We start from the raw sequence: 25,982 nt of genomic DNA, 5'->3' as shown, positions 1-25,982 counted from the left end.
AGAATGTGAATCACCTGTTGCAATGAACTGGTAATTTAAGTAGGGTTCTTGGCACTTTCTTCTAAATGCAGCTTTCTTTTTGTTGGCAGTCTTAGAGTTTTCTGTTGTCTCATCATTGGGTCTTTCCACCTCTTCAAAGAAGCTCTCCAGCGATGTTTGTTTTTTACTCATGTGGGCTAGGGTTAGCTTGTGGGCTTACCAAAACTGTGACTGAGACAATTGTGCAGTGCAGGAAAGAGGCACGGATGGAAGTGGTAAATAAAATAATGGGCGGGCCACACACGGACTAAAATAAGTGTCGGATTCTGACTTAGAGCCCGCCATCAGATGCAGCTGTACGATTGAAGTACCATCAACTCACTTGCCACTATAAAGCCTGCCACCAAAAGCAGTGTAGTTTTCACTTACCACTCACTGATAGGGTTTTGATAGGAGTCTGCAAGCAATTGATTTATTATGGTCTCTGTGCAGTCAAACCTCTCTGCTAATGATAATCTGTACTTAGAGCCGCTCCCCAGCGCTAGCATCACCACCTCAGCTCCTCCTCAGATCATCAGGCATTAGATTCTCATAAGGAGTGCGCAACCTAGATCCCTCGCATGCACAGTTCACAGTAGGGTTCGTGCTCCTATGAGAATCTAATGCCACCGTTGATCTGACAGGAGGTGGAGCTCAGGCGATAATGCAAGCAATGGGGAGTGGCTGTAAATACAGATGGAGCTTCACTTGCCCGCCGCTCACCTCCTGCTGTGCGGCCCGCTTCCTAACAGGCCACAGACTGGTACTGGTCTGTGGCCCCAGGGCTGGGGACCCCTATGTTAAATGATTAAAAGTCATATGAGAATAGTGATTACTGAAACTGACATTTATTTTTAAAATAATGGGGGGAGGGTGGATACATAGAGGACCTTTTTAACACATCCTGCGTGAGATAAGCTTTCCACCCCACTCCCACCTCATGTGCCTCGTTTTAAGGACACTCACGTGTCCTGTCTCTGCTGAACGATTTACAATCCCTGGAGGCTCTCCGAAGCTTGGGGTGTTTGTAGCATCACATGAGATAAAGAGAAAACACACTATAAACCACATGGTAGTGATCATTTTTTTTCTTTTTTTTTGGCCACACCATGTGGCATGCAGGATCTTAGTTCCCTGACCAGGGATCAAACCCTTGCCCTTTGCAGTGGAAGTGTAGAGTCTTAACCACTGGACCTCCAGTGATGTCCCCATGGTGATTAAAAAAAAAAAAAACTTGGAATAAGGTTAGTAGAGAGACCACTAAATCATGCGCTGTGCTTTGAGAATGGCTCACCTCATCTGCCTCTTCTCCTGATTATACTTTTGCTGAATATGTGGGCAATGAACTCACCTAGGTTTTAGTGAGCATGTAAGTTCCTCTTATGATTTTGCAGTTCTGTTGGTACTGAAGATTGAACCTGAAGGGCCAGGGCCAGTTTGGTGTCTGGCACTGGCATGATAAAGCATCAGGGAGAACTCAGAGGCAGAGCAGAAGTTGGAAATGCCTCTCACCAACTCTCTCATTTAGAAATGGGTTTGTCTGAGGCCACACATGAGTCAGAGGCAGAGCTGGGACGATAACTCAGGTCTTCTGATCCTGACAGCATCCCCTCCCTTATACCATGCTGTTCATTTTAGCTCTATCATCAATATTTTAAAACAAATTCATTTGAAACAATGTTTTGCTCCCAATGCAAAGTCACCAAACCGAGAAAACCCTCAAACCAGAATTACAACATGAATAGGGTAATTTCAAATCAGCAACTCCACACAGTAACTACTACATCAAGTGAAAAGGGTCATAAGAGGTACATGGTCCTGTGGCAGAGGTGGGGGGGGTTTCCAGCTTTATTGAGATATGATTCACATACCATAGAATTTTCCCCTTTTGTACAATTCAGTGTTACCTAGTATATTCAGAGTTGTGCAACCATCACCACTGCATAATTTCTGGACATTTTCATCACCCCCAAAGAAACCCTGTACCCACAAGCAAGCACTCCCCATTCTTCAACCCCAAGCCCCTGCCAGCCTCTAGAAACTACTAATTTACTTTCTATGTCTATGGGTTTCTCGACTCTGGACATTTCATATAAATGAAATCGTACAAATGTGGTCTTTTGTGACAGCTTCTTTCACTTAGCATATCCATCCATGTCGGAGCATGTATCAGTACTTATTTTCCTTTTTATGGCTGAACAACACCTCATGGAATGGATGGACCACATTTTCTTTGTTTTCTTTATCTATTCACCAGTGGGTGGACATTTGGGTTATTTTCATCTTTTGTCTCTCACGAGTAATGCTGCTATGAACATTCACGTACAAGTTCTTTCATGGCCATGTTTTCAATTCTCTCAGGTAAATACTGGGGAGGGGAACTGCTGGGTCACGGTAACTCTATTTTAACTTTTTGAGGAACTGCCAGACTGTTTTCCAAAGCAGCTGGAACACTTGACATTCCCACCAGCAGTGTATGATGGCTCCAGTTCTCTACATCCTCACCAACACTTGTTATTGTCCATCCTTCTGATTACAGCCGTCCTAGTGGGTTCTGGCAGCATTTTTGTAACAGAAAGTAGCAGTTAATATACTCTGGGCAAGTGTATTCTCTGACGAACCATAGGACCCACAAGACCCGATCAACCACAGGCAGTAGAATAGGGATAATGCTGACAATACTCCCAGCCCACTGCCTGGGTTGCCCTCCCTGACAGTTAAGCACAGTGGTTCTCGAAATGTGGTCCCCAGACTGGCAGCACCAGAATCACCTGGAAACCAGTGAGAAATGCAAACTCTTGGACTCCACCCAGACAGACTGAGTCAGAGCCTGTGGGTCAGGGCCCAGCTCCCTGTGACTCCAGTGACTGTGAGGCCTGTGCAAGCCAGGGGCAGGCAGTCGGCCGCACAGCATCTTTGCCCCTCAGTCAGCTTTAACCCCCTTACTGGCGATGATGACTATGCACCAAACCCATCATCCCCTGCAAACAAGGATGACAGTGACCAAGGAAAGAGCTATTTGAAGGATTCAATCATGCAACTCAAGTGGAAGGGCTTGACACCTTCCAGCAATGAGCGACAGATACTGTTGATATAAAATGCTCACAATAATTAATTTTGGACACAGAAAATCCAGCTGGAAGGTAAGTAGGAATTTCACAAGCACCATCCAAGGCAGTAACATAATCTCCATCATACTTGATGTTTTAAATGTTCCTTATCCATTCAAAATTTCAAAGAGCGTGCAAGCTCGCTGGGAAAGGGAATGGCAAGGGAGCTTCACAGAGCAATCATTTGAAATGGTAGAGATGCCCCATCAGTACCAGTGAAATACACCGCAATACTCACCTAAAAAAGCGAGTACTACTGCTTGTTTCTTCTGTACACTGCAATTTAAAAACATCTCTACACACATTTCTTACAAGCTTACACATTTAGGTGTTAGGGAAGCCTCTTTGTAGCTCCATTTTTGTTACTTCCTTCAGATACTGGCCAGACTCGCTGCTTCTTTGCACCTTTGCCTGAAGCCAGGCTCCCATCAAGCCCGGTTTGCTCTGGCTTAGTAACTCCTGCCAGGCAGCCAGGATAGGGAGCCGCTCACTTGTGCACGCGGATGGAAGAACCACGGGTCAAAGCAGCAAAAACCTCACCATCAGAGCGGAACCACTGTAACTCTTCCATCCGATCCTTGACTCCCATACCTCACCGACTGCACTGGTTTTTACAGCATCTCTCTTGTCTGAGATGTCGCGGTGTCTCTGAGTAGATTCAAAACCTTCTGGTAAGTGTCCAGGACGTCCTGAGCGGTGGGTCTCTCTGCAGGCGTCTGGCTCTTACACGCCTTGTGAATATCAAACAAGTGGAATCGGACCATGTCGCTCCCTTCTACGTGCCCCAGAAGGAAACTGGAGACGTCTGGAATCTTCCAGATGTCGATCTTCTCGTCATACGCGGGCATGAGGTCGTCGTGAAAAGGCACGTCCTCTCCGTAGGGCCACAGCTGCTCTGGGGCCACGAAGTCCCCGCGAAGCTCCCGGTGGCCGCACTTCACCAGGGCCCCGGTGCTGCGGTTCACCAGGGGCAGGGCGTCCAGGTCGTTGAGCACGATGCTGAAGTTGGCGGTCAGCAGGTACTGGGACAGCGTCTTGGGCAGGTCGCTGGAGTCGCACATGACCAGCGTGCCCAGGGGGCTACGGTGCAGGAAGTCGATGATGGCCACGTAGCCCAGGGCCAGCTGCAGCCTGTGCTGCCATGTGTTCGTGCTCCGGTACTTGGAGAGGTTCAGCGTCGCCTCCAGGCTGCTCAGGGAGCCTAAGGGGTGGTACTCGGTGAGGATGCTGTTGTCAGCCTCACAGTAGCCCAGCAGCGTGACGACGTGCTCACTCTGCAACGACTTCAGCATCCGCAGTCCGTGCAGGAAGTCGTCTCTTACCTCCAGCCTGGTGAGCCGCGACAAAGCCACCTTGCGTTCCTTCCACTCGGACAGAAACACCTGGAACACAGCCACAGAGAACGTCAACCCGGAACCCTTGTCAGCTGGTGAGCCAGGAAGCAACACGGCAAATGCCTCTCAGTGTCAGACGTGGTGCAGAGGACACAGACATTAGCGAGGCACAGACTGTTCCAAAGACTTGCTCATAAGCAGGACCAGATGCCGGGTGAGGCAAATGCCCTGTCAGGGTGAAGGCCCAGCGCAGAGGAGGCTGGGCAGCTGGTCCAGGTGCTGAGGGCTGTCTGGAGAGCCCGCGGGAATGTCCTGAAAGCTGGTCTGTGGGATGACGCAGCTCGCAGGCCAGCTGTGGAGAATGGGGGGCACTCCCAGGAGAGGGGACAGCACGAACAAAGGCAGGGAGTAGCAGACAGACCAAAGCAGGGCAGCACGAAGCGGGGTCGGGGTGGGAGAAGGCTGGAAAAGTGGTGAGTGGAGAGCTGGAAAACCCCACACAGGGACCGAGCCCAGCCAGCCCATCACACACAACGCCACCATTCGCTTTAAAAGGTGTCAGAGCAAACCACAAACAGGAAGGACTCTACGTAAGGAACACATTTTTACATGGTCCGTGGTTTTGTGACTTCAGCTGTAACAGCAGGAGCTGAAGTGGCACACACTGGACCTGCTGTCCTGGCACACAGCTGGCAGAGGAGCCGCTGTACCACACAGCCTTGGATTCCCATTTCTATCAGCTGGCAAAGAAGAACCACAGGGGAATTCCCTGGCAGTCCAGTGGTTAGGACTCTGCGCTTTCACTGTCATGGGCCCGGGGTTCAATCCCTGGTCAGGGAACTAAGATCCATGAGCTCTGCGGCTTAGATAGATAGATAGATACATACATACACACATAGATAAATAAACAAATAAATAAAGTGGTATGGAAAAAAAAAGAAATAAGAACCACTGATCTTCTGCTCGAGTCCCCAAAGGGAAGGCAGAAAGTTGCAGAAGAGAAAACAGGATCCGGGTCAGGACTCCACCGCACCAGGTGGCTCCTGACCCCGTGGGCTGTGTCCCTCTGGCTTCCTCTTCTTCACTGTTAAAATAAAGCTTACGAAAGCAACTTGGGGCATATTTATCAAGAGCCTTTAACATTAAAATCTACAATCTATCTAAGGCAACAATCTGAAATACCTAAAAAGCTCTGAGAATAAAAATCTGGCATTATTTATAAAAGCATAACTGGAAGCTATCCATCCATCAAAAATCGGGGAGCAGTCCGGTTATGCAGGACCACTCAAGGAAGGTTACAGGGCTCAGCAAAATGCAGACCCTGATAGGGTTTTCACAGGTAAAAGTCATGTTACAAATGAAAAGGATACAAAGTGTTTTTATACCATTGTTCTAACTGCATAAAACAAGGCAAAGTTACATAGGAATCGAAGGATTTTTGCTGTTCTCTTTATATGCTTTTTTTTTTCCTTCATACCTTTTGGCATAACTTTTCCAGAATGAATATATATTACTTTTATATTTTAAAACATTTTTTTAAAGAACTAAAAACTATTATTTCAAATGGAGGTGGGCTAGAGGACTGTGAAGATTTATTTTGGGCCTGAGAAGGGAAGTTCCTTAATGGAAAAACCCTTTAACTGCTGTTGACCGTTTATTCAAAAGAGAAATCTTTCAAGACCTTCTCAAAAATCCGAATTTGAGAAATTTCACTACGGATAATTTGTATTAAGAAGCCATATTTCTCTGGCTGCTACAGTCACTGTAAGTTTCATGAATATATATTTGATTTATTTTTATACAGAACACATTTTATTCTCTCCATAGATCTGCACCAGCGCTGTATTTGATCTCTGACTCCAATATAAAAATCCTGTTTCTGGGCTTCCCTGGTGGCGCAGTGGTTGAGAGTCCGCCTGCCGACGCCGGGGACACGGGTTCGTGCCCCGGGCCGGGAAGATTCCCACATGCCGCGGAGCGGCTGGGCCCGTGAGCCATGGCCGCTGAGCCTGCGCGTCTGGAGCCTGTGCTCCGCAACAGGAGAGGCCACAACAGTGAGAGGCCCGCGTACCGCAAAACAAAACAAAACAAACAAACAAAAAAACCCTGCTTCTGTTGAGCCCATCACTCCCTTGGGCTCCCCTCCTGCTCGTGGTCGGCACCAGCACTAGCAGACGGCTTTGGTGTCCAGGCCCATTTTTCCTACAAAACAGTAATCACTTTAGAGAAGCTGCCACGGTTTACGCATTTATTCAACAAGAAACGCGGGAGACGTTCGGCTACAGGCCTCGTGACTTCCTCCTGAACCCTCGTTTATGACAAATCCATTTTTGTGCCTCAGATAAATGAAAGATTAAATACTACTTATTATTAAGTAGTATTAGTCTCTGGGATCTCTCACAAATATCTGAAGCCTCCAATATTAAATATTTGCAAGTTAAAGGTTAAGAATCATTTCTCAGAAACCAACTTTACCTTTTTTTTTTAGTTATAAAAATAATCATGAATACTTTTCTTGGTAAAAGTTCAAATACAGAAGGAGTAGAACTCCTTCCTCTGCATTTACTCCCAACCCAAAGGAAACTAGCTAACTATTTGGCTGGTAACCTCCCAGAAGTTTCTCTATGCGTTTACATGTATTAATGTCCATTTACCAAATAGCATTTGAGTTTATTATGTAAAGTGGGAATATGACACCTATATTGCAGGTGGCTTTTTTCATTTAACAGATGCCTCAGAAATCTTTCTGTAATGTATATATAGATCTAGGTCATTATTCTTAAAGCTGCAGAATATTTCATAGTATGGGTGTACTACTTATACTGGTATATTTTCAGTTTTACAGATGATCATTTCTTTTTTTTTAAACTAAAGTATGATATAATAAAAATTCATAAAATTTGGAACAGATGCTGTCAGAATGGATTAGGTTCTTTTTTCTACACAGCTCTATCATTTTACATAAACAGTTAACAAGATCTTATGTAATCTGTTTTTAAAGACTTGATAGACATTTAAACTATTTCCCATTTATTTCCTAGCAACAACAATTCTGCAATGAATAGCCTTATATTTACATCTCTGTGCACACGTGCAAGTGTTTTTATAAGCTAGGTAAGTAGATGCACCACTGAATGAAGACGAGGTACTATCAGGACCCTTCAAAGTACCAACATGTACTTTCACCAATCGTGTATAGATCTTGTGTTCTAGAGCCTTAACCACACTAGGTGTTACCAATCTTGGTAATCTGTGCCAATCTAATGGATGAAAAACATTTTCCTGTTCCAATCTGTATTTCCCTGATTATTAATGAGACTGAGCACTTTTCACCCTCTGGGCATTTCTGTATTTCTTCTGTGGAAAGTCTGTTCATTGTCCTTCACGGTATTTTCTCTAGGGTTGTTTGCTGTGTGCTTATTAATATCTAGTTCTTTATGTATTATTCATGTGATCCTTTATTACAAATGTAAAGACAAATTTTAGAAGATAATTAGCTTATGTGGTCTTCTGTAGTACAATGTCAAATCTGTCTTCATTCATTTAACAAGTACTTATGTCAATTAAAAAAACGGAAATAAATCCCTGCCCATATGAAATTTACATTCTAGTGCAGGAGGCGGACAAGAGAGAAAATAAATAGGAAGTGTGTAAAGTACATTAGAAGGTAAAACATGCTTTGGAGAAAAATTAAGCAGGGAAGGGTTTACAGCTTTACTAGCTTGGGGAAGCTCTCACTGGGGTGAGGCTCGAACAGGAGCCTGAAGGAGGTGGAGCATGGAGCCACGTGGCATCTGGGACCATGTCCCAGGTGGGGAGGACAGCGGGGTAAAGGCCCTGGGGTGGGATATGTCCACGGGCTGCAGTGTCTGAGCAGGGGGAGGGGAGCAGAGGCTGGGAGAGGCCTTCAGTCGCCGAAAGGACTAGCGTGAGACAGGGCACCCTACACGGAGGAGCTGGCTGCTGTGTGAGAGCATCTGAAGGGGCAAGTGTGGAGGCAGAGAGCCATCTGGAGGCTGCCGAGATAATCAGGTACCAGGCACAGAGGCCTGGGTGGGAAGGGGGCCGGGAAGAAGCCGAGGAGCAGCCAAATTCCAGGTCTCTCCTGTGTGTGGAGACGCTGCAACTTGCTGAGGGACTGAACGTGGCTGTGGAGAAAGCGGGATGACAAGGGTGCCTCCCTGGGCGGGGAGGGATAAATTAGGAGTTTGGGGTGAACATATACACACTACTATATACAAGACAGATAATCAACAAGGACCTGCTCAGTCGCACAGGGAACTCTACTCAATACTCTGTAATGACCTATATGGGAAAAGAATCTGAAAAAGAGTGGATACATGTATATGTGTAACTGACTCACTGTGCTGTACATCTGAAGCTAACACAGCACTGTATATCAACTCGACTCCAATATAAAAGAAAAATTAAATACAAAAACAAAAACAAAGGATGCCTCCCGGGCTGTGGCATAAGCAGCTGGATGGATGGGGTTGTCCTTAGGGTGACGGGGACGGTGAAGGAGGAGCCGGCTAAGGGGATGGTCTGTGACACACTCAGACTGAGAAGACATTCAACGTCCAAGATGCGGGGTCGGCAGGGGATAGAAAAGTCCAGAGTTCGTTCAGGGGATAAAGATACGGGGCTGTGCGCACAGAGGAGAAGTCCAAGGCTAAGAGGATGAGGAGGTGGAGCCTGCAGGGGAGACCGAGGGGCAGACGCTGCTATTTCATGCCACGCCTGCGCTCCCGCCAGCCTTCCACAGTAAAAACAGATCACACATGGCCCTTCTAAGGGTTACACAAAACAAAAGGGCGACAGAGTAAGAGCTGAATCCATTCTTCTGATGGGAGCCAACTCAAATGTTATGGCTTTTTAAAGTACCATACCTTAATTTTAAAGGAAAAACCATGTAACTGAGAAAACTCTGCTGGAGGGTTGTGCGGCTAAGTACACAGATGCTGCACGGGGCCACACCGCCTCCGCTCCCCCAGGTGGACACGAGTGGCCGGGATGGTGCCTGGTGTCCGCAAAGCACGGTGGAGTGTCCGCCCCCGGAAGCACCGGTTCTACTGCAGTCCTTCCTCCTCACGAGCACTGCTGCCCAAGTCTGAGGTTCAGAAAACAGGCAGCCCTGAGACGTGGCCGCTGCTGTCCTTGAGCAGCTGGCAGAAAACGTACCTGTCTGTTCAGTGTCATCTTGGGTTTAAAAATCCAAAAGGGCTGAACCCGCTGTCACCTGCAGGCGTCAGACGGGACAGCGGGGAGGGGCAGGTGAAGGGCCTTCACCCTGGGCTCCAGCTCCTTTGAACATCCGAGCTGGATGCGCTGCGTTCATAATCAAAGGGCAGAAAAGGAAAAACAGGGGGGCAGTCGGCCTTGCCCCCAAACCAGCTGCAGGAAAAGATCTGTGGCCCCAGCAATTCCAAACACAAACCAGAAACACAGCCTGGGGAAAGGGGGGAGGGTGGTGTGCTTGTATAGTGAGGAAACTGTCAAAGATAAGCCAGTATTTTATTTTATGTGGATTCAGCCAATGAGCCTTTGTGTTCAGGCCCCTAAAATTTGCTCTATGAACCTGCCACGGGCTAGACTTGCTCTATGAACCAGCCACGGGCTAGGTGCTGAGGACACACAGGTAACTGGTGTCTGTGCCCTCAGGAAGCTTGCATTTATACGAGACAACAAACCAGATGCCAGATGGGAGGGTCCACGGCAGGGGGTGAGATGGGTTTAGAGAGGGATGTCAGGGAAAGCCTCTCAGAGAAGTGACATCTGAGCTGAGATCTGGACATGAGGAGTCGGGCAGATGGGGAGGAAGAGATTTCAGGCTGGGAAAGGCCCCGAGGTGAGAAAGGGCTTGTCTGATCAAGGAACAAAAGAAAGGGCAGGGTGGCTGCAGGGTGGGGTGAGGACCCGGACCGGCCTGGGTGAGTTTAGGAGGAAGGTTGGGCCCGGGTTTGGGGTTATTCCTAAGGATGCTTTGGGTTTTAAGGAAGGGACATGTGTGGTCTGAAGTGTGTCTGCAAGATGCCTGCCTGGGGCTTGGATAAGGGCACAGGTGGGCAGGGAGGCCGGTTCCAAGGCCAGGGACGGAGGGGTTACCCAACAAGTTGGGAAATGTTTTGAAAACATACCTGATAGAACTTGTTCTTGGCCTAGTCAGGGGAAGGGGGTGAGAGGACGCAAGCTGACTCCCTGGTCTGGCCGGCGCCACTGGGGGGAGTGCTGGCCTTTACTGAGACAGGAGGGCTGGGGAAGAACGGGCTTCAGAGGGGAAATTACCAAGAGTTCCACCTTGGTCACACTTAGATTCTCAAGAGACTTCCAAGTAGACAGGTCAAGTACAGGTGGATACACAGACCTGCAGCTCAGGGGAGAGGGACGGGCTGCAGGTATCAAGCTGGGGGTCGCCAGCCCATAAAATGCATTTAGAGCAATGGATAGATTAAATCACCTAAGAGTGCATCCCAAGAAGACAAAAGAAGGGGACCCTGGAAGCCACCGGGAGGAATAAGGTTTCTCAGCCTCAGCACCAGGGCCACCTCGGGCCGCGCAGCCACCTGCTGGGGATGGGGCCGTCCCCGCATGGTAGGGTGGGCAGCAGCGCCCCTGGTCTCTGCCCACCGGACGCCCGTGTCACCTCCCCACGCCCAGCTGTGACAGCCACACGGGGGTCTCTACTCATTGCTAAACGTCCCCTGAGGAGTAGCCTCGCCTCTGGGCTAAGAACCGCTGCTTGAGGCAAAGCCAAGGGGAGAGTAAATAGGAAGGGCTGCCCAGGGGAGGAAAACCAGAAAGTCAAGGAGCCCGGGCTGCAGCAAAGGTCAAGTGAGAGGCAGGCAGAGCAACATCCGGCCAGGGGTCAGCAGGAAGCTGGGTGAGAGCGTCTCCCTGGAGGCTGGTGTTTGGGAGCCTCTCAGGAGGAGGATGGAAGGGTGGATGGGTGAGGAGGAAGCAGAGGGGAAGCAACAGGGAATCACGGGAAGAGGGTTTTCTCTTTGAAAGCGCGAGCGTTTGTGTGTAGCCAGTAGGGACCACCTTCAGAGTGGGGAAGAGCAATGATGTAGGGAAGGGGGAATCATTTAAAGGGAACTTGTGAGCAGTCAGGGACGACCCCGGAGTTGGAAGGTTTGTAGGTCAGGTGGGCAGATGAGGACAGGGCCTCTGGGTGGCTTCTGTTTTCATAACATCTTAGTAGCAAGATCACCAGCTAAGGAAACGTCTAAGGAAACAACGAGGGGGTTGTTAAAGGAAACGTCTGTCTCAGAGAATGGGAGGAAAAAGTAACTAAGGGAAAAGAGCCTGACCCCTGGGTTGTGCTGAGGTTTGTGGTCGTGCCGGAATGGCAGGGTTGTGGCGTTCCTCTCTGCCTCCAGGACAGCTGCCCAAGTGCAGATACACAGCTGGCGTCAACCGGGTGTGGGGCTTTCCCCGCCAGGCAGGATGGAGACAGAGATGCGGGGAGATGTTGCCAGTGTCTGCGCCAGAGTGACGAGGACACAGCAGCAGAATCTGCTGCTGGGTGAGTCGGAATGCAGACAGGCGGGAGGGTCAGAGAGGGAGAAGGTGGTGGGATCAGCCCACCGAGGCCCCGAGGAGCTACTGAAGCCGGGGCGCCAGGAGGGGCGGGGTGGAGGTCAGACAGGGATGTCAGGAACTTTGGTCACAGAAATTCCTATTGAGAAACTATGCCCCCAGAACGGGTGCCAGAGAGGAGGGATGCCCGCGTAGGCGGGGTGGCCGCAGCACGATTGTTGGAGTAGGTGCCTAGACGGGAGGGTCAGCGGACTGCCCTGGGCCGGACCATGCACAGGCCCCGAGGTCCCAACGGGGCAGGACAGATGGGGCTCCCAGTGGAGCTGATATCTTGCGCTCAGAACACCTGTGACCCAAGGGCAAGTTTCAGCCAAAGAAACAAAATCTCAGTGGAACAAACCACATTCCACATTGTTGAATCTAGGGGGCTGGGTGTCACCTGCGAGGTTCCGTAAAATCAAATCTGTCCTCAAACAATAATCTGCCACCATCGAAGCTACTCAAAAACATCCTTCAGGGTAAAAAGCAATTCCAAAAAAAATTCCAAAAATGTTCGGAGCGAGCACAGCAGCATGGAAGCAAGCGGGCAGCCCTCAGGGTCCCTCTCCGAAGGAGACAGAAATCACCTGGCGGTGAGTCCTCTACTGCTCCCCTCCCTGGTGACCGCTTAGCCCAATGCTGTCAACACCACCCAAATCTCCATCCCCGCCCCCGAGTGCCAGACTCGTACACCCGACTGCCCGTGTCCCTGCCTGGCCACCTAAACGGCTCCGGATGGTCACCTCATACACTCACAGGGCCTTCCCGAGCAGGTGACGCAGACCCTGTCCTCCCTGCTGCCCCAGCCGGGCGCCTCCGTCATCCCCTCCCTTACACCCCACGTCCAGTCTACTGGGACGTCCTACCGCCCCCACCTTTAAGATACAACCAGAACCCACTGATCTCTTACCGTGTCCGGTGCTGACACTCATGTCGAGCTGTAGCCACCTGTCACCAAACTCCCCACGAGCCCGGCCGGGTCTGCTCTGCACACAGGCCAGCAGTCCTCCCCTCCACTCACGCTGCCCAAGGTGGTGCCTGCGGCCAGCAGCCCCGGGGCACCCTCACCTCTGACGCCTTCCTCGCATCCTGCCTCTGGTCCTGGACAAGCAGGCACATCCCACCCAGGGGCGTCTGCTGGTCCCCATCTTTCTTGCTGGGTCATTGTCCCCGAGTACCACACCATTCTGACCACCTGGAGTAACAAGCCCGCGGCTCTTCCCTTGCCCCACTGGCTCAGAGCACGTCACTAACACAGCTTCCTACGCACCTGTTTCTTCTTGACTGTCTGACTCCCCAGCCGGCTTCAAGGGCCTTTGTTCTGTCCACTGCTGCGCCCCCAGCACCCACTACAATGAGCGGGCGAATCTGAAGAAACCCGTTACCTTCCCGTCACCTGGCTTCATGGTTTCACCTCACATTAATTCCCCTCCCTTCTCCCCTCTGACTCCCTCCTTCAAGGTGAATCCTTTCCCCATTCAGGGACACAGCTGTCTATCCAGCTGCAGCCCTGCTGTCACTCGCTGCGTCCTCACAGAGGGTCTGTCCTGTTCAACACCCTTCACTGGCTTCTGGAGTCACCCTGTCTCAGTGCAACCACTGCGGAAATGCAGCCCACGAGACGGGGCTCTGGAAGCTTCTGTGTGAGAACTAAATTTGCCCCTTTGCTTTCTCTTTTTAAAATAAAAAATTTTTAATCAATATAATACCACTATAGAGTTCGAAAAATAAGAACGAAAAAAACTGCCCCAAATCTTCCTTCACCATAACACACTTTCTATCATTTTAATATTTTTCTACATATACAATCTTGCAGATGAAAACTGCATATTGCACACTTTTCTATTTTGCTTTTCTGCTTATCATGGGAGCTTTTGCATGTTGCCGAGGGTTCCTAACTACACTTACTGGCTGTAGAATATTCTACAAGTGCTTGGACCATAACTTAACCATTGCCCTGTAGTTATTACTTCTAGTTTTCTATTACTGTCAACAACGAAGCAGAGTACTCCTTGGTGCACCTAGCCGCTTCCTTCCTTCGCCTCCCTCTATAGGATAATGTCCCAGCTGGAGGCACTGGCGGCTGGGCTCGTGGCTTCCGGCACACGATGCCAGCCCCTCTCCCGCTGGGCCACTCGCTGCCCCGGGCGGTGAGCCAGGGACTCACTCTCTTCACGGCTCCTTCCCCGACACGCTTCATCTGTCTCACTTCTGTCCTCAGCTGCTCGCAGGACAGCCACGGGGAGCAGTTGCTCGTCGGCCCCATCCGGAAGTGGCCGTAGGGACAGCGCGTGGGGTCCTCCGTGGAGCGCCGGGGTGAGATGAAGAGCCAGTCGAGGCAGAGGTAGAGGAGGGCGTTCATGAGGGCCATGGACAGCAGCAGTCCCACCACTGGGGGCACGTCCCTGGGCGGGGGCCCTTTCCTGCCCCCCTGGGGCCTCGTCTCCATGGTGCTGGCTTCTGCGAGCTCCTAAAACAGACAATGAAACAGGGAGTAGTCACGGTCCATCTAATTTCAGGAAAGACTGAGGGTGACACAGCCTCCCGGGCCTCAGGGTCACCGTGAGGATCAGAGAGGGTTTGAGAGCAGCCTTGCACCAAACGCTTGATGCCAGCTCCTCCCAGAATTGTTGCTTCCTATTACAGCTTCGAGCAGAAGGGAGTCTTGGGTCTGACTTTGTCTCTGTCTCCCTGCAGCTGTCTGCGCCGAGTAGATACGCACTGAACAGCTAGTAAGATGAAAGCAAACTGTGGCTTTGTTAGTCCAGTGGGGTTGGGGCAGGAGGTGGACAGGAGAGAAGCTGGGGTCGGGGTGTGGCTGGGACTCTGAGGGGTTGGGATGTTCCTTGCAAGGTACTCAAAAGCCCCCTGATGTTTTTAAGAAGCAAAGGCGTGAAAGGTGCCCCAGGGTGGGAGGCCCCAGCGGGAATCCAGAACGAGAGCTGATGAGAACGCAGGGCAACACGACCAGGGGGAGACGGGCGGGCGCGTAGGTGAGCAGCCACGGTGAGGCAGGGGCGCTCGCCATCCAGTGGGCTCCCACCCAGGAGCAGGTGTGAGGCCCGGGGTGGAGGCAGGCATTACCACCCGGTTGCCTCGGTGGAGGGTGGGGAGGGACCTGGACCTCGGGAGCGGGACACTCAGGGTACCTGGGGCGGACGCTGGTTGCCATGCGCAGGGAGCATCGCTACCCCGACGAGCGATGTGGCTGCACCGCTGTGCACCGGCTTTACCGCAGCTCTGGGGCACATGGGACACCACTGACGGCACAGACCCTGTGCCAAAGCTCAACGGCCAACGTGCAGGCCTGGCCCCTCGGCAGCACCTGGCCTGGCTGACCACTCCCTCCCTCCTCCTGAAAATGCTCTGCACTCGGCTCCCAGGAAACCACTTGCAGCTGGGACCTGGCCCCGCCCTCGTTCCCGGGGTGGGGAGATCTCCATGCCCATCCGCTGAGCTCCAGGTGTGAAGCCCAGCCCCAGCCTCCCCAGAACTCCACACCTGCTTTCCTGACACCTCTACCTGGAGTCTGGTGGACAACTCAAAAATAATATTTCTCCTCCACAATAAAAAGACAAATAACTCAATTTAAAAATGGGCAAAGGACTTGAACAGACATTTCTCCAAAGAAGATATACAGATGGCCAACAGGCACATGAAAAGATGCTCAACTTTAATAGTCACCAGGGAAACGCACACCAAAACGACGCGATCCCACCTCACACCCTCTAGGATGGCTATAATCAAAAAACCAGGCGGTAACAAGTGTGGATGGGAAACCCTCATACATTGCTGGTGACAATGCAAAATGGAGCAGCCACTGTGGAAAACAGTCTGAAGTCCTCAAAGGTTTAAACACAGAGTCACCACCAAATCTACGGCTCGGTATCTACCCAAGAGAACTGAAAACATACATTCGTGCAAACACCTGTACATGAATGTTCACAGCAGCGTTATTCGTAACAGCCAAATAGTGAAAGCAACCTAAATGTCCATCAGATGATGCCTGGATAAACAGAACGTGATGTGTCCACACAATGACATAGTATTCGGCCATTGAAAGGAATAAAGCACTAATACATGCTGCAACATGCATTGAAAACATTATTCTCAGGAAAATTAACTAAGGGAAATAGCATATGATTCCATTTATATAAAACTCCAGAACAGGAAGTCCAGAGACAGCAAGTAGATCAGTGGTTGCCAGGGCCTGGGTGGAAGCGGACATGGGGAGAGGTAGTTGATGTGACAGGATTTCTTTTTGGATGAAAATGTTCTGGAATTAGTGGTGACGGTTGCACAACCTTGTGAATGTACTAAAAATCACTAACTGTACACTTTACAATAGCAAATCTATAGCCTGTAAAATATATCTCAACCTAATTTTTAAATTGAATTATAGTTGATTTACAATATTGTATTAGTTTCAGGTGTACAACACAGTGATTCAGTATTTTTCTAGATTATATTCCATCTAAAGCTACAGCAAGTCCACTACCTACGAACGAGTTCCATTCCAAGATAGTGCTTGTTAAGTCCAACAAAGTCAGCCGAGGTACCAAACTAACACAATCGGCTACAGCACTGTACCATAATAGGTTCATAATACTTTTCACGCAAACAATACATAAAACACAAAAAATACAGAAAACATGTTTAATCTTGCAGTACAGTACCCTGAAAAGTACAGTAGTCCAGTACAACAGCTGGCACACAGGGGCTGGCATCGAGTGGACAGGCAAGAAGAGTTACTGACTGGAGTGGGGAGAGGAGGTGGGGGATGGTAGAGCTGAAGGGTCGTCAGCAATAGGAGACGGAGGGCAAGCTGCCATTTCCCTCACGCCTGACGATGACGGAACATAGGTTCGCATCTTTGAAAGCTCGCAACTTGAAGGCTCATGTGTAGGGGACTTCCTGTATTACAAAACAATGGCTGTATCCCCTGTGCCATACAATTATCCTTGTTGCTTACCTATTCCATACACAGGAGTTTGTAACTCTTAATCCCATACCTCTATCTTTCCCCCTCTCTTCCCTCTCCCCACTGGTAACCACTGGTTTGTTCTCTATATCTGTTTCTGTTTTGCTATATACATTTGTTGATTTTATTTTTAGATTCCACATATAAGTGACATCATACGGTATTAGTCTTTCTCTGACTTATTTCACTAAGCATAATACTCTCTAGGTCCATCCATATTGTTACAAATAGCAGAATTTCATTCTTTCTTATGGCTGAGTGATCAGAAAACCTGAATAGACATTTTTCCAAAGACAATATGAACGGCCAACATATGAAAAGATGCTCAGCATTGCTAATCATCAGAGAAATGCAAATTAAAACCATAATGATATCACCTCACACCTGTCAGAATGGCCATCATCAAAAAGACAAAAGAGACAATAAACGCTGGAGAGGGTGTGGAGAAAAGGGAACCCTCCTGCACTGTTGGTGGGAATGTAAGTCGGTGCAGCCACTATGGAGAACAGTGTGAAGGTCCCTCAAAAAACTAAAATTAGAACTACCATATAATCCAGCAATCCCACTTGTGGGTATATATCCAGCAAAAAAAAACCCCCACTAATTCGAAAAGTTACATGCACCCCAGTGCTGACTGCAGCCCTATTTACCATATAAATAGACGTGGAAGCAACCTAAGCGTCGATCGACAGAGGAATGGATAAAGAAAACGTAGTATGTATTTTTATGTATATATAAAATCTCAACATTAAAATATAAAAATACTTCCCGGGCTTCCCTGGTGGCGCAGTGGTTGAGAATCTGCCTGCCAATGCAGGGGATACGGGTTCGAGCCCTGGTCTGGGAGGATCCCACATGCCGCGAAGCAACTAGGCCCGTGAGCCACAATTACTGAGCCTGCGCGTCTGGAGCCTGTGCTCCACAACAAGAGAGGCTGCGATAGTGAGAGGCCCGCGCACCGCGATGAAGAGCGGCCCCTGCTTGCCACAACTAGAGAAAGCCCTCGCACAGAAACCAAGACCCAACACAGCAAAAATAAATAAATTAATAAACTCCTACCCCCAACATCTAAAAAAAAAAAAAAATAGAAAAAGGAAACCTTTAAAAAAAAATAGAAAAGGGAAACCTTTAAAAAAAAAATAGAAAAGGGAAACCTTTAAAAAAAAAAATAGAAAAGGGAAACCTTTAAAAAAAAAAAAACTTCCCAAACTCAACTCTTCCCCTCAAATCTGCTGTTTTCAGTGTTCACAATCTCAGTGAGTGACAACTGTATCCTTCCAGTGACAAGGCTGCAGGTGAAGGGTCAGGAGTGATCTCTTGCGCTGAGCAGGGAATTTTAGAAGTGACGGACCCTTCTACGGGCCAGCGTACTCTTCCTAATGAGAAGAGAACACGCCGCTTTGCTCATCCCTGCCGTCATGACGAGGTGCTCGAGAGACCCTGGCTCTACTCGACTGCTCCAGCCCCATTTAACAGCCCCTTCTCGAGACGATGCCGTGTGCTCACCCACCACCTGAGTCCCGTCAGCAACGCCCAGCAGTGCTGCAGGGAGTTGTCTGCTCACCTTCCTCACCGAGATTCCGGGCCCACATCTCTCTCTCCACCTCTCTCCCTCCAGGCATCTTCCAGGACTCCTGTGGACATGATGACGACGTTCACTACTCAGGCCTCACGGTCTCTTGAGCTTCTTCCACCGACGCCTGATTCTTAGAAGGTGACCTTAAAGAAATGGGCAAAACCACGGCCATCTCTCCTCTGTAGCATTTAAAGTGACCAAGAGTGTGTCAACTTAGACCTGAGGTCCGGGAGCAGAGAACTGTTTTCTGTAAAGGATCAGACAGCAAATGTTCCGGTTTAGGGGCCAGAAGCGGGAATCGAGTGGCCACGGCACCGTGATGTGCGGGGTGAGAAGCAGTGGTGCCGAGCGACCAGGTAACCGTCAGTTACTTCATCTCGTTGTCAGCAGCAGCCAGGCCGTGCTACACAAGTGAGCGAGCATGACTGTGCCCCAACAAGACTGTGTTCATGGAAGCTGAGATTCGAATTTCACATGCCACATGTTTTTTTGATTTTTCCCCCAACATTTAAAAAAGTGAAAAGCATCCTCAGCTCACAGGCCGTACAAGAATGGGTGGCGGGGAGCAGCCAGCCAGCCCAGCTTAGGTGACGGCATCCCTCTGGATGTCGTGGGCCCCCCTTCCATTCCACGCCGTCCACGCGGTCTCGTCCCCGCATGTGGCTCTGGCGGCTGTGTACACGCCGATTGTTTCAAGTCTCTTCTGTGGCCTGGCTCTTTCTCTTACACTTCGCTCAGTTGGCCCCTCAAGGTCTGCAACATCCATACCTGAATTCTGTCTCTCCGGTCGCCAGCATGCCCACTCCACAGGGTTCCCCTCTGTGATGGGCACACAACCAGGTGACTTGATTCTTCCCTCCCCGGAGCCACTAGACCAACCAGTCACCACCGACAGTCACTTGTCTCTGCAAAGCTCCCAAATCTGCTCACATCCGATCCCCCCGCCCCCGTTCCCCCGCCCTGGTCTAAGCATCACCTTCCTGGGCTTCTGCAACGCTTTCCTACGCACTCTCCCACTGCTTTCTCTTTTCCAATCCATTTTCCTCACCGACTAGGATCTTTTTTCTTTCCTGAAATGTTTCAAGCATAAAGAAAGTTAAAACGTAAGATCATGAGCACCCATCCAGCTTTGTCAAGTAATACTGCATCCCCTTGTTAAAGAAATAACCTATTACAAACATGGTTGAAGCCAGGGGCCCCTCGCAGTCCTATTCTGCTCCATCCCAAGAAATAGTCCCCATCCTCGAGTTGGTATGTCAGTAGTTCTCAAACTGTGGTCCCTGTACCTGCCGCAGCACCACCTGGAACTTCTGAGAAATGCAGGTTCTTAAGTCCTTGCCCCACACCTACTGCACCAGAAACTCTGAAGTGGAGCCCAGACATCTGTGTTAACACACGTGACGTGGGGGTGCAAGCTGAACTTTAATAATTTCCATGCGTGCTTTTTATTCTCACCACATGAGTATGTGCCCATAAATAACAACACATAATACACGTACGTTTTCAAACTTTATATTAATACAAGCAGTGTTGTACTGTTCGTCCCTCAGTAACCGCAGGGGATTGGTTCCAGGACCCCCTGCGAAAACCAACATCTGCGGATGCTCAAGTCCCTCAGATAAAATGGCGTAGAATCCCTCTGTATCAGGGATGCAGGACACAAAGTCCTCTTATGACTTGCTTTTTTAAAAGCCCAGCATTATGTTTTTGAGGTTTATCGAAGCAGATACATGATGCTCTACTTCGCTCTTTTGGATTGACTATACCGCAGCTGGTGATTCAGGTTTGCACACACTTCCTGTGTACATGTGGAAGGTTTACATAGGGTCTTTTTTTTTTTAAATCATTTTATTTATTTTTGGCTGTGTTGGGTTTTCATTGCTGCGCACGGACTTTATCTAGTTGCGGCGAGCAGGGGCTACTCTTCGTTGCAATGCCCGGGCTTCTCATTGTGGTGGCTTCCCTTGTTGCGGAGCAGGGGCTCAGTAGTTGTGGCACATGGGCTTAGTTACTCTGCGACATGTGGGATCTTCCCGGACCAGGGCTCGAACCCGTGTCCCCTGCGTTGGCTGGCAGATTCTTAACCACTGTGCCATCAGGGAAGTCCCACCCACTTCTTAAAGAAGTCATTCACCCACTCTATCACCTTATGGTCTTTTTTTTTAAAGATTTATTATTTACTTAATTTGTTTTTGGCTGCATCGGGTCTTAGTTGTGGCATGCAGGATCTTTCATTGCGGCCGCGGGCGTCTTTCTAGTTGTGGTGCCCAGGCTCCAGGGCATGTGGGCTTTGCACTTTGCGGCAAGAAGGCTCTCCAGCTGTGGTGTGCGGGCTTAGTTGCCCCGCGGCATGTGGGATCTTAGTTCCCTGACCAGGGATCGAACCCGCATCCCCTGCATTGTAAGGAGGATTCTCTACTACTGGACCACCAGGGAAGTCCCCTCCTTTTTCTTTTAAAGGCATATTTCTGTAGTATGTTGTCCAGAGTTAGGGAAGAGGCTGTATGGCTGAGGAAATGTTCTCGCCCAGAAATAAGCAAAACGACACTGAAAGCTTCTACAAATTAAGAAATAACAATTAAAGGTCCAGGTGGGTAGGAGAAATTCAGGCACTGTTTAGACACAAAGGATTTCTGACAATAAGAAAGAACTGGCAAAGGAAAAAAGTGGTTCCCACTGCTATACACTCACAGCTTAATTTAAAAAGAAAGAAAAGCAATGGAACAAAATTGGTTTTTACCAGCTACAGAATAATTTACACAACCAACCAGAGAAGAAATGATGAATTAGTGCCCCCACCCCCGCCCATACAATTTTGGTTAGAATCCCATTTTGCCAACAAAGCACAGGTACATTAATTATTTTAAATATTCCGGATGCCTGCTTAGCCTTAAGGTTCTATAGTAAAGGTCAAGCAAGGGTGGAGAAGACAAGACCACCAAAGAACACGGCTAAACCCTGCTTTTTAAAAAGGGGCAGCAGACGATTCCAGACCTGGAGGCGGTGGCAGCGCGGCATCAACAGAGGCAGGAGCTGAAGCCTGTCCCGGCGGCGTGTCCGTCGGCTCAAGCCCAGCTCGGGCGCCGGGCAGGACGCGGCCCAGCTACCTCCGCGCCCGCCCGCCGCCCCTACCTGCCGACGCCTCCCCCGGCCCGCCGCCCCTACCTGCAGTCCCGGTTCCCGGTCTGGCTCGCGGCCTCCTGCGCCTGCGTGGCCGGAAGCGCGCCCAGCAGGACCAGCGCGAGGGTGCGCCCTAGTGTCGTCCTCCCGCCGCCGCGCACCCGGAGGTCGGTCGCCGGAACGCAAAGCCAGTGTCGGAGTGCACCCGGAAGCAGCGTCGGCGCACCCGGCCGGCTCCTGTGGCGGCTGCTTCTCTGCCAGCGCGTGAGGGCGGTGACGTGTTTAGTCCGGACGCGCAGCCGGGCGCGGGTGCCGGTGCGGAGAGGACTTGTACGATCTAGACGCTGCAGAAAGCTCCCGCTCAGCGCAAGGCCGTGCTTCCAAAGGGCGGTCCTCAGGCCAGGTACCGACGCTTCACGGCTCCAGGGAACTTGTCAGGAGTGCGAATTCTGGGCTCCAACCCAGACGGGGCTGGGGCCAGCGCTCTGTGCTTTTACAGGCCCCCGGGGGTGCCCGTGCTAGACGTCCACGTTTGTTTATGCGTAACTTCATCCTGGAAAAACACTAGGTGAATGCGGAAAAATGCACCCAGCTGAGCCGCGCTGCGTAGGAACGCACAAAACACACGCACGCACCTCAGCATCTCTCTGTGTCTTCAGTTCCTGTCGTGAGCCACAGCCATCCACATCTGGTGTTTAAACTTACCAGTGGGTTTCGGGTAACTCCCCATCGCTTCACAATAATTCACAGGCTGCAGCCCTTCCAATGCCCATGTCTAGAACTGAGAAATATAATAACCAAGACAAAAAGCTCATTGGATTGGTTCAATAGTAGAATGGAGATGACAAGAGAAAAAAAGTCAGTGAATTTGAAGACAGATTAATAGAAATGATCTAATCTGACCAACAGAGGGAAAAAAAGGAAAAAGAAAGAAAAAAAAGAACAAAAGGCACCTTCGGGACAATAACAAAAGGTCTAACATTCTTGCATTGAGAATCCCACAGAAGAGAAAGGGCTGAAAAAATGTTTGAAGAAGTAATGGCTGAAGATATCCCAAGTTTGGTGACACCTACAGATTCAAGAAGCTGAGCAAATAGGGTAAATCCAAAGACATCCATGGCCAGACACATCAAAATCAAATTACTAAAGACAAAAATTTTGCAAGCAGCCAGAGAGAGATGACATGTATGTGAACGACCATTCTAATGACAGGAAGTGACATTTCTCAAGTGCTGAAAGAACTGGAAACTCAGAATTCTGTATCCAGCGAAAACATCCTTCAGGAATGAAGATGAAATAAAGACCTTCTCAGCTGAGGAAAACTAAACAGAATTTGCAACCAGCAGAACTAATCTAAAAGAACTGCTGAAAGAAATTTCTTCAGGCAAAAGGAAAATTATACCAGAAGGAAACTTGGAACATCAGGAATGAAAGAAAAGTAACAAAAATAGTAAATCTCTTGGTAAATGTAATAGACTACATTCTTGAGTTCTTTAAAATATGTCTGGTGGTTGAATGCAAAAAAATTGTCTGATGGGGTTTTCAATGTAAGTATAGGTAATATATAAGACAGCTATAGCATAAATGGTGGGGGTGAGGAGACCTATACCGTGGTAAGGTTTCTACATGCCAATTGAAGTGATAAAATATTGATATAAATAGGCTGTAAAAAGTTGAATACGTATTTTATAATTCCTAGAGTAACCACTAAATAATAATAATAGAGAATAACAGGAAAATCTCTGATCACTTGGCAATTAAATGATACACTTCTAAATAATCCCTGACTGAAAGAGGATGTCTCAAGAAGGGAAATTAGAAAATATTTTGAGCTGAATAAAAATAGAATGTATAGCATTAAATGCTTATATTGGGGAAAAATCATCATCTAAGCTTGGATCAATCTAAGCTTCCACCTTAAAAAATTAGAATATACTAGAAATTTGCTAAGAGAGATCACACACTCACACACACAAGTGTGAGGTGAAGGATCTGGTCACTAATCTTAACGTGGTAGTCATTTCACAATATGTATCAAATCATCATACTGTATGTCTTAAGCTTACACAGTGTTACTTGTCGATTATATCACAATAATTGCTAGGCAAAAAAGCTAGAGTGGACCAAGTCAAGTAGAAGGAAAGAAATAAAATGTGAGAGAATTCAGTGAAGTTGAAAGTTCTATTATATATACTTTTTTGTTTTTAAAGCTTGTCGATACACACTGACTTGCCCATTAATGGGTTACAACCCAATTTGAAAAACATTGCCTTTTTTTTTTTTTTGAAAAACACTGCTTTTTATAACATAACTTCCAGAGGGAAAACTTTTGGACTCTCTTACTAAGTTAATATTTGGGATATAACCAATTAAAAAATTGAGTTGAAGGCCTCACTAAAGGATGTAATTAACGAAATTTGTCCTCCTTTGTGAGCCCTTCCTGACTCCATCAGGAAGATAATCCCTCCTGCTTCTGTGTTCCCAAATAGTACTTCTTCAACAAGCTAATAAACATTTTCAGGGTACTGAGAGGTGTAGCATACTGTTGGTCTCTCTCAAAATTGGGATCCCTGAAGGCAGAGATCTTACTCTCTCCTCTAGCTCCAGATTTCCTTTATGTGGGTCCAAGCTAGTGCTATTTGCTATATTTGAGATTTTAAAATTTTAATTCATTAATAAAGCAATAAACCCATTACATGTTAACAAAAATAACATTTTATGAAACTTATATTTTCCAAAAAACCAACCAGGAAAATGGCAGTTTTACATTTTTGCAAATCTCTTTCGTCTGACTTAATAGAAGATTTCCAGATTCTCCTATCTGCTTCTATATTCAATCTGTTGGAATATGGTGTTTTTGGTTGAAGTACATGAAGAAAATCCACTCATACACACAGATATATAGTCAGAAAGGGAGTATTTTAGGAGTCTTTTAAGAAGTTGTGGATATTCTCCAATACTACACCAAAATTCGACAAGTGGTGGTTTCTCAAAGGTTAGTTGCAGTGTGGAATCTGCAACTCTATCAATGTACTTTTTGTGTTGTTACATCTGGTAATGTGAATGGATTGTTTATGCATTCATGATAATATCATAGATGGGTCATTTGGAAAATATTGGTCCATTGAGCTATACGGATCCACGAATTGTGGATACATTTAACTATTCATTATTGATTCAATAATAATTCATTAATAATTCATTAATATCATCACTTTGATTTCATCAGAAGGTAGCGGGAGGCTGTCAAGCTGACTATGGTAGATTAAAATTTTCCCTCAAAAGCTCAAATTTTATGATTGGCAATAAACACTCAGTTGTTCAAGTACAAATGGCATTCCAAGAAGAGTGGCCTGTTTGGGCCACAACTTACACAACTGCACAAATGCTTTTCTTCAAGACAAGCAAAAAGTTTAGGCATACTTCCATTCAGTCACACAAAATACTGAAAAGACCGTGAGTACTGTGACTAAAATATATAATTACTGATTCATCAAGTACATTGTTCAGTGAATGCATGGCAGTGAAGAAAACAATGAGTACTCAGTACCACTGCCTTGACTTGTGCTAAGGCACCAGCAGTTTGACCCACTGTTTATGCGCCAGCAGTGCAGATAGCAACACAGTGAAAGTATCATTGGATAAATGATTTTGAGCTAACAGCCCCTCCACAGACCACATTTTAATTGTTAGTCCAATGAGAAAAGTGCACTGCCAGGTCTCTGTATTCAGCTGCCCATCAGGAGATGACCCTCATTAGGATCATCAAAATAAGTCATTATACACTTGAACCATGGGGCCTCCTCACCTGATTCCATACTCACTAAGCAACCTTTTGATAAATGAATTGCCACCTAGTTAAACTTCAGGCAGAAAATGCTAAGTGGCTAGGCTGCTGCAATTGCTTGGTCTGCCTGTTACATTTCTCAGTGTAAATTAGTAAACTGCCATTATGCTTTTTATTAAAGTCTCTTACGAGCTTTGTCAAGTCAGCAGCCCTGAATCTAATCAATTTGGGTACACTGACAAGGTAGTTTCTGAGAGTAAATGCCATCTTATGAAAACTTTTCTGTACAATTTTTTTTCATGACACCTTTGAAATTGTCTACATAGGGATGACACTTTATGAAAATTTCAAATATAAATTCAGAGATTTTTGGAGTCTAAAAACAAAAACTGACATGTAAAATGTTAAATACCCACAAAGTATATTTTCTCCAGGAATTTTTTTTTCACCATTATCCTAGTTATTTTGGTTCTTTTTG

General features: G+C 48.0%; 1 protein-coding gene across 7 annotated transcripts; it reads right to left on the bottom strand.

Annotated features, from left to right (window-relative positions):
* Window positions 1-847: 847 nt before the first annotated feature.
* POMK (protein O-mannose kinase) lies at window positions 848-25,947 on the bottom strand. 7 transcript variants are annotated; one of them, XM_032618333.1, is made up of 5 exons: window positions 21,763-25,942; window positions 19,574-19,667; window positions 18,586-18,740; window positions 14,208-14,510; window positions 848-4,510 (listed from the first exon to the last, which is right to left on the bottom strand). In XM_032618333.1, exons 4-5 carry the CDS (start codon window positions 14,487-14,489, stop codon window positions 3,740-3,742), a joined length of 1,053 nt encoding a protein of 350 aa, XP_032474224.1. In that variant the 5' UTR covers window positions 14,490-14,510; window positions 18,586-18,740; window positions 19,574-19,667; window positions 21,763-25,942; the 3' UTR covers window positions 848-3,739. The 7 variants fall into 7 exon arrangements, 6 of the variants coding, with proteins under 6 accessions (XP_032474224.1, XP_032474225.1, XP_032474227.1 ...); XM_032618334.1 differs by lacking the exon at window positions 21,763-25,942 and adding an exon at window positions 21,592-21,722; XM_032618336.1 differs by lacking the exon at window positions 19,574-19,667.
* Between the last annotated feature and the right edge of the window lie 35 nt (window positions 25,948-25,982).

This window comes from Phocoena sinus, chromosome 21 (genome assembly GCF_008692025.1).
Source record: "Phocoena sinus isolate mPhoSin1 chromosome 21, mPhoSin1.pri, whole genome shotgun sequence".
In the NCBI taxonomy this organism is placed as follows: Eukaryota; Metazoa; Chordata; class Mammalia; order Artiodactyla; family Phocoenidae; genus Phocoena; species Phocoena sinus.
The sequence above is the reverse complement of the archived record's forward strand: the minus strand, read 5'-3'. Positions and strand labels throughout refer to the sequence as shown.

Coding starts and splice junctions, on each gene's coding strand:
- POMK (XM_032618332.1), bottom strand. CDS start 21,615: ATGCCGCGCTGCCACCGCCTCCAG. Junction 14,511..21,591: donor CGCGCTGCCACCGCCTCCAG/GTCTGGAATCGT, acceptor TGTCTGTTTTAG/GAGCTCGCAGAAGCCAGCAC. Junction 4,511..14,207: donor GGGAAGGAGCCGTGAAGAGA/GTGAGTCCCTGG, acceptor GCTGTGTTCCAG/GTGTTTCTGTCCGAGTGGAA.